General features: G+C 38.7%; 1 protein-coding gene across 3 annotated transcripts in view; it reads right to left on the bottom strand.

The window, feature by feature from the left end:
* Window positions 1-3,679: 3,679 nt before the first annotated feature.
* LOC107761920 (uncharacterized) overlaps window positions 3,680-9,098 on the bottom strand; it is a 28,016-nt gene continuing 22,597 nt past the window's right edge. For all 3 annotated transcript variants that reach the window (XM_075225500.1, XM_075225502.1, XM_075225501.1), the window contains one exon: window positions 3,680-4,070. In XM_075225500.1, coding sequence (XP_075081601.1) covers window positions 4,014-4,070 — 57 coding nt within the window. In that variant the 3' untranslated portion in view covers window positions 3,680-4,013. The remainder of the gene's footprint in view (window positions 4,071-9,098) is intronic.

The raw sequence follows: 9,098 nt of genomic DNA, 5'->3' as shown, positions 1-9,098 counted from the left end.
TGGCAAAATAATTATCTATGCCTAAATTCAATAATTCATAACCTTAAGCATGATTCTAAGCTACAATTTCGAGTTATCACGTAATTATAGAATCAATGAAACATAGATAATAAGTTCACATAGTCCAAACAAGACATAATCATAAACTAAACTCTATATGCTATGGTCATCACCTAGCTATGTATATACGCTCGTAACCTCACATATAGGTGGCTTCTAAATCAAGCAAGAAGTAGTAAATGGATTACCTACGGAAAGAATTTTCTCTTACAAGGATAGACAAGAGACTTACCTCCACCCGGTACTTCAACCTTCCAAAATAAATTTTCCTCTCAAATCAACATTCAAACTACTCGAATCTAGTCAAATACAACTCAATAACGTCAAACAAAGCTATAGGAATTAATTCCAAACAGAAAACTTTAATTTTTAATTAAATTCCTAAATGTCAACAAAAGTCAACCTTGACCCACATTGTCAAAACCCAAGTCCATGGGTATATCCCGACAACCATAATCCCACGAGTTTAAATATGTGATTAGATTCTAAAACCGTATCCAAATCGATCCTCAAATCTCTAAATTACACTCTTAAATTGCAGGAAAAATCCCCAAATCTCTCTTCAAAATTCGATGATTAAAAAGCATAAATCCATGGGAAAATAAGATATATATAATCAAAATCAAGTAGAAATTACTTACCCTCAAAGTAGTAGTGAAAATTCCTTTCAAAACCGCATCTTCCCGAGCTCCAAAACTCAAAATAGTAAAATATGAGTTAATCCCCAAAATATAAAAATGTTGTGAGGTATTTAGCATCTACAGCCCATAATCCCGCTTCTGCGACATCGCTTCTATGATCCCATGCTCGCTTTTGAGAAACTCCAGCCCCTAGACTAACCTCGCATCTATAGTCCATCTATCGCAAATGCGGACTGCATGTGCGACAGACATCTCCACAGGTGCGGTTGTGCTTGCCCAACCAATCTTCGTAGATGTGCCCATATCTCCGCAAATGTGATACTCGTTGGTGCGCGAGAAGCATCGCTTCTGGGACCTTGCACCTACGCAATAAGCACCGCATGTACGACACACCAGCACTAGCAACACCAAAACATCCTAAAATGGTTTGACTCCATTCTGAAATATATCCGAGCCCCTTGGGTCCCCCCTCCAATCATACCAACAAGCCCTAATACCTTCCAAACTTATCAAAATGCTCAAAACACCATATTACATAGAAACCGAGAATCGAAGATCAAAATCCTTCTCTTAACTTTCAAAATTTCCAACTTCGTCAAACACGTACAAATCATGCCTAAATATTCCGGGTTTCAACCAAACTTTATCGATAAGTTCCATTCAACTAAATGAACCTATCCAAAATCCTGGAATACCAATCAAAATCTGATAACATAGCTTGGTTATGTGCAAATGAATTCCAAAGAGTTCTCGATAATTTCTACCACGGTTTTAGATAGATATTTCCTATTGGCGTAAGGAACGTGTTGCGTATTGGGATTTTCTCTTGTATGATATCAAATATAAGGTTTCTGACTGATCGGGTATGTATTCTGCTAGCGATTCAAAGTTGATCGTGAGATTCTATTGCTTTTAATATGATGTCATGATAGATGTGGTGTGTTGTGTAGGATTGAGATTATTATGTGCAAGGTCAGTTTTGAAGGGAAGGTCTTGAATTCTTAGACAACATGGACGGTTTATGATGTTTAGATGAATGCTATAACTACTTGGTCTTGCCTGAGAAGAGTGCCCATCTCGGAATGCGCATTGTATTTTGACTTACGGATGCTTTATTGGTATTGCGATACTCGCCTGGTTGATCGATTGCTGATATTCAAATTTTTTTTATGTGGCACGTAAGAATTATAGAAGTATTCCTCGTGGGATGATCGTGTATGAGAGAGGTGTTAGACATTCGGACGGTTGGGACAAGATATGGTGATTCGTGTGTTCTATGGATTTGGAGACTCGGAGTTCTCAGGAGCAAATTGTTTCGTGGTTGTGGACTGTGAAATTGGCCAAAGCTAGTCAGAAGATGGTATTCGGAGGGTTATTTAACTATTTGTGGATGATCGTAGTTGATTTGGGGGTTCATTGATAGGCCGAATGAGGATGTGTATTCTACATCGGATCAGATTTGTTGACCCCGAACTGCTATTGTTGAGGGATGTGCCATTCGGTTAGAATTGATTTTATTCGTATCTGCTATGTTCTATGTGTTACTTTTCCATGCTACTAAGGGTTGTGATTTGTCGGTTAAATGCACACATGGTGAGGTTCTGTTTAGGACTTATAGCAGAATTTGAGCGAGATGGTGATTGGGGTGTGAAATGGTTGATTGCGCCTTAGTTATGGTCTTTCCAGATTGTGGTATATTGTGTTATTTTTCTCCATAATTATGGTCATACACCTGGGGTACTTGATGTCGAACTGCGCGTGGTTATTAATTTTGAAGATGGTAGCTTGGGATAGTCAATTGTCGGTCAAACCTACAAATCTCCAATTCTTTAAGGGAGCATGAATTGTTGTGAACCAAAAAATCTATATCTGATATTTTCAAGTTATATCAAATTAAGGGACAAAAACCTTACAGCATACCACTTGAAAAAGAAAAACTCCCTCAAAATCATCAGATTCCAGAGGGATCAAAATGCTTTTAGGTTTCTTCACAATTCTTAGGCGAAGTTTCTTTAGCTTTCTCCTCTTTAAAGCCATTTTCTCATCAGTGCCTCCCGCTTCTTCTCCTTCTTCACAGCTGCATCTTTCTTTTTTGACAATCTACGATGCACGATCCACATAGGTCTTTGATTCAACTGGCAATCCATTGTTCTCTGCTTACCGTATAAAGGGCATTTGCTTCGTCATCATGATTATGAGCAACCAGCTTTCACATAATATTTTCAAGAATCCATAATAGGCCTTCTTATCAAGTGCATCCCAGAATCATGCAGATTTCGGGTGTTTATTATGAAGAAAATGTTTTTCAATTTTTCCAATTGTTTTCTTAGGAAAAAGAAGTTCCTTAAAATAGGAAACAAATTCCGTAAGTGATTCCACGCTGACACTGAGGTAGCATAACTATAGAGTCGCTCTTAATACCACAATGAGTTGTGCCACCGATCACATCTAAAAGCATTAACCCTTTGCAGAGGAAAACGTTCATCTATTTCTATATTTTAATACTCCAACAACCTCTCATGTGCGAGCCTGATTTATTTTGCATGCGAAAATACATGTCTCCCGGCGAAACTCAAATCTTATGTAAATTTTACGAGCACCTCAATTGGATTTTGATGACTTGCAATCCACAGGTTCTGAGATGTAGAGATGCAGGGTGGCTACAAGCGCACACACCCCTTTTCCTCGTCCGGCCTCTATACTAGTAAGAGAGCACTTTGTGCACAGGCAAGCCTTTTTCTAAGAGAGATGCCAAATACAAGAAACTGATCTACCTACGTAAGAAAGGACACGCTCCAACGAGCTCCATCCCCTGACGAGTCTGCCGAATTAACCAGCAATAGTCTAACGTTGCGCCAGTCTCTCATGAAACTAACAAATACCAATTATTCATTCTTTATTGAGAGAAATGATCAAGGACAAACAAAGAATGCTTCCTGGAATTGATAAGTCAAAACTATCTGCTTAGATCAAAGCAATGTGAAATCAACCCACGAAGAGTAAAGGATCAACCTATAAGCGGTTGAAGTTGAATCAATAAGTCAAGTTGAAAACTTGGAGATGAACCACACTGATAGTTATTATACATTGATGAAGTCGAACAATCTCAAATTTAATAGCCATTTCATCCCTTTTAAATTGGTCAATGAATAAACAGACTCTTAAATCTGACACGTACAATTGCAACTTTGAACTCTTCCGCTTTGCTGAATCCGCATGCCTTGACTAGGATAGCATACAAGTGTATCAAAGCTATTCTTTTGTATTCTGCAACACAAAGATGCAAACAGCTGATGCTTGACAGCTTAACAACTACAGGGTTGCTGATGTTTTCTTGCGCATCGTCCAGAAGGCAGCATAGTACCGGTTCTGCAATGAAAAGACAAAATTGTTGGATAGAGGTATAGAACTACCAAAGAACAAGCAAGGTTAAGTTCAAAAGGAAACGAAAACAATAAATCTAGTAGAAAGACAATGTAAGTGAAAAGGTTCTGTAACAAAAAAGTCATAGTTAAGTTATTGACAACAACACAACCCAGTAAAATCCCACTAGTAGAGTCTGGGGAGGGTAGAGCGCACATTAACCTTACCCCTACCCTGGAGGAAAGCTAAATTATTGAAAGTGAAGATTTTATTGAACTTGCCACAAACTTTTAACAAAACCCCACATGCTCTGGCATAACAGGAGGATTTAAAGGAGAGATGAAGACAAATTCAACACTAGAAAATGTTAACAATCAAAGGGTAAGATAAAGTGTTACACACTTTTACGGAACACATGTCTAATAATATCAAACCAGGTTTCTTTTTTAGTCAAAATTGTTTTCATTGATGCAAGACTCTTGGTTGATTGTAACCTAAGAAATTCTGCCACTAAACCACTAGGGATCCAAATATATCACGCATGGGTTTGAAACTATGAATTTGTCTTAACTTTGCGGAATATGCCTACACTAATTTAATTTGATCGCGTACTTATACTTGACATGACGCAATTAGAGTTTAATTTACTGCAGTTCTGATGTATAGCCTTCAAAGTTTCTCATTTGTAAAATCTCATTTCACCAGGAAATAATCAGTGATGACGGGCCTTGCAAGATATACTTGTAGACACTATATATATAAACCCCAGCATGCTTGAGGGAATAATCAAGCAATTCATTCTCAAACATCTCTTTTTTTTCTTTTGAAAAAGTAACATATTTGTATTAATTAGAAAGTTGGGCTACACTAAACCAGTGTAACCATCCATAATTACAAGGGGGAATACCAGACGAGATTCTAGTTCTGTAAAATCTCATAAATAATCTAAAACATCAAAAATACATTCACATCCTTCTAAATACTCCTGTTTACACCAAAAATAATAGAGCATTGGACAGCTCATCTTCAACTTTTGTATAGGGTTTTGGTTGTCTTCAAAACACCTTTGATTCCTTTCTTTCCAGATTGTCCACCATATACAAGCAGGGACAATCTTCCATCTCTCTTTCTGACTGGATTGTTCACCATCTCTTTTCCAGCTTGTTAGAACTTCCCGGATTCTCCCTGGCATAACCCATCGAATCCCCCTCACGTTAATGAATATCTTCCATAGTTGGACAGTAACTCCGCAGTGCAAAAAAAGATGGTTGACTGTCTCTGCATGATCTTCACATAAATAACATCTAGAGCCCAACTGATATCCTCTCTTGATGAGATTATCTTGTGTCAAAATTGCCTCTCTTGCGAAACGCCAAGTAAAACATGCAACTTTGTATGGGATTTTGACTTCCCATATCAGCTTCCAAGGCCAACACTCCTTGTAAGTTGATCTAACAGAGAACTTGCCTTCTCTACCCCCCCTTGCCAAATCATACTATCCTCAGTGTTGGAAGTCCCTGTGAATTGTTCTAGAGTGTTATAGAAAGCTGTCAACCTGTGAATTTCCCAATCATTTCGAAGTCTTCTATAACTGAAATTCCACCCTTGGCCTATCCACACCTCTCCACAGTGTTATAAATAGTGAGTGCTACAGCGCTAAAGGCGTGTAGCGACGCGCGGCGAGACAATGTCTCCATTTCTGGGTTGTTGCGCTGCGAAGAAGAAAAGCGAGTGCCTCTGCTTGTGTAGCAAGAGGCGCTGCAATGCGGGAGGCGATGTGAGGCGTCGCTATTTGAAAATAACTCAAGAAAAGGCAGCAATTTTTCAGGATGAGAAAAGATCGCTGAGAAAGCATCTTGGCGAAAATAAAAGAGTTCGACACCTGAAAACCTCGAAACAAAGCCCGTATTCTTCCTAAACCCCATATTCTTAGCATGACGGATATTGAATAAAAAGGGACTACCGAGGGGGTACTGATTTGAGGGAAACATAAAGGAAGACGCCGAAAGGGGCACGCCTGCTTTTAGCTCGTAGTTTCACTCTTGCTTTTGCCTTACCTTCTATTATATTAGTAAAGGGCGAATGGGGGGCGTGTGCAATAGTTTTCTTACTTTCCTCAATCGCTTCAATGCCTATAATTTGAGAGATAAGAGGAAAGCCCTCTCTCGAATTCGAAGATGCAACACAAATAATGACTCTCTTCGCCAGGATCTTTTTTTTGGCTTGCGAGCTCGGGGACTGCAGTCAGCTGCTTCCCTTGTAGTCGTCAGCTCGTTCTTGACGGATCCGATCGGGTACTAAAACCCAAAATTAGGGTTTGGGTTTCACTTCTTATGAGCAGCGACCACTTCTTCTCCTTCGGCGACAAAATTAGGGCTTGGGTTTCACATCTTCTTCTTCTTCCATCATCAGCCATCAGCGACCACTTCAGGTATGTTACTTTCTTTCTTTTCTTTTTCTTCTTCTCCTTTCTTCTTCTATTTCAGCTTTGGTCGACCACCATTGTTGTCTTCTTCTTTCTTCTTTCTTCAATGATCGCTATTTTTCTTCTCTTTCAGCTCTGTTTCAGCTCTATTTTTCTTTCTTCAATCATCCCTTTCAGCTTTGTTTATCTTCTTATTTCTTTGCTCTGTTTTTCTTCTTTCTTTCTTTCTTTCTTTGCTGTGTTTCTCGACCAGAGCTTTATTTTATTTTTGGGTTCTGTTTTTGGACATCGAGCAGAGGCAGTAGCTCTGTTGTTCCTTTCTTCTTCTTTCTTTCTTTCTTTCTTTGCTCTGTTTTTCTTTGCTTTGCATCTGTTGTTTGCTCTGTTTTTTCAAATAAAGATTTATAGTCTTATAGAGTAGAATTAATTTTTGTTTCAATTAATTTTTGAATGATATATTTATTAATATATTATTGTTATTGAATTTTTAGTTACATGTATATAATATTTTATGTTTTTGTATAAATTGTCACTTCACATCAAAAAGGCGAGTGCTTCGCTGCGTGCCTCTCGCCTCAATGAAGCGGGCCCTTGTCGCTATTTGTCACAGCACGCTATCCAAAACACTGCCTCTCCAACAGATGATCCTTGTTGTTGATTCAGATTGTAAATGTCCGGAAAGAGTTGCTTTAGTGTTCTTTGTCCAAGCCATTTATCTTCCCAAAAAGATGTTTTCATTCCATTTCCAACTTTGAGGCTGGATTTGTTACTGAACTTTGGCCATAGATTTCTGATAGACCTCCATAAACTTACCCCATAAGGGCTATTTACAGGATTAGTTGTCCAACTTCCTTCCATCTCATACCTTGCCTTGATTACATTCTTCCACAAAGATTGCTCTGTTGTGGCAAACCTCTATAACCACTTCATCATCAAGCCTTGGTTCTGAATTTTCAGATTCCTGATCCCCATTCCCCCTTCCTTCTTGTTGGCTGTAAGGATATCCCTGACCGGATGAATTTTGTTCTTTTCGCTGTTGCCTTGCCACAGGAAATTTCTTCTCAGAACATCAAGTCTTTTCACTACACTTGCAGGCATTGGAAATAAGGACATCATGTAAGTAGGCATGGCATCAAGAACACTGTTAATAAGAATTAGTCTTCCTCCCAAGGATAGATATTGGCTCTTCCAGCTAACTAACTTCTTTTCACATTTCTCAACTACTCCATTCTAAGGCTGCTTGGTGGGTCGGGCCTGAACCGGACCGGACCGGGCCCGCGGTCCTAACGGGCCTGGTGGGCCGGTGGGCCGGTCCTGGTGGTCCTGAGAAGCCCGTGACGGGCCGGTCTTGTACTATTAGCCCACGATCCCGGGACCGTCAGACGGGTCTGGGCCGGTCCTGGCGGGCCTAACGGGCCCAACGGCTATTTTAAAAAAAAAAAAATTTAAAATTCTCCAACGGCCATATTTAAAATCTAGCATTTGGGCTGAACACTGTTGCAGATATTTGTAGATATTTTTGCTTTAGCGATAAAATAATGGCAATTTCTATGGATAATGCTTCTAGTAACACTAGTGCTATAGGCATGCTTACAACAACACTAAATCCTGCATTTACTAATATTTTCCATGTTAGATGTATTTGTCATATTTATCATTTAATTGTCGGTGATGGTATGCGAATTTTAAACATAGAAATTGAAAAGGTTAGAATAGCTCTTAATTGGCTTTTTTATTCAAACCGTAGAAGTAGACTTAGAGAGTATTTTAAAAAATGTGATGAATATGGCCTTAGAGAAAGAAAGGTTCCTAAACCTTGCCCGACTAGATGGAATTGTATGTACGAAAGGTTAGTAGTTGCATATGAATATAGAAACCCAATTAATGCAACGTTTAATTCTCGGGTAGGTGGTGAGGATGATGATGAAATGCTTACTACTCAAGATTGGACGAATGTTAAAATTCTTTTAGATTTTTTAGAACATTTTCAAATAGCTACAAATACATTTTCTGGGCAATATTATCCTACTATTTCAAACTGTTTAGTTTATATTGCAGCACTATCTGATTTGTTTGTTGAATTTGGTGAGGGTGGGGACATTTATGAACTTGCTATAAATGAAATGAAACAAAAGTTTAAAAAATATTTTTTTCCTATCCCTCCTATTTATGGTCTTGCTGCAATGTTAAATCCTACAATGAAATTGGGAGGTCCTCATTTTTGGTATTCAAATATTTATAAGGCTTTAGATCTTTCAAATGAGGAAGTTGCTACACTTGCAGATGCAAAAGCCTCAATTAAAATTAATGCTCAAACAGTTTATAATGCTTATCAACTTGCCTTAGAGCATGCTAGGCCAACTATTTCAACCCCTACTTCGTCTAGCTCACAATCGTCTAAAAGAGTTGCGGGCTTAAAAGCTCTTAAATCTTGGACGGAGTTCAGGGGTTCTCAAGGTGATAATTATGATGAAACTTCACATCTAAATGAGCTTCAAGTTTATTTGTCTCAGGGACTTGAAAAGGAAAATCCAGACGGCTCTTTTGATCTTTTGGAATGGTGGAAGGCAAGGGAAAAACATTTTTCGGTTCTTGCAAGGATGGCTCGG

Source organism: Nicotiana tabacum, chromosome 11 (genome assembly GCF_000715075.1).
Source record: "Nicotiana tabacum cultivar K326 chromosome 11, ASM71507v2, whole genome shotgun sequence".
NCBI classification, from domain to species: domain Eukaryota; kingdom Viridiplantae; phylum Streptophyta; class Magnoliopsida; order Solanales; family Solanaceae; genus Nicotiana; species Nicotiana tabacum.
The sequence above is the reverse complement of the archived record's forward strand: the minus strand, read 5'-3'. Positions and strand labels throughout refer to the sequence as shown.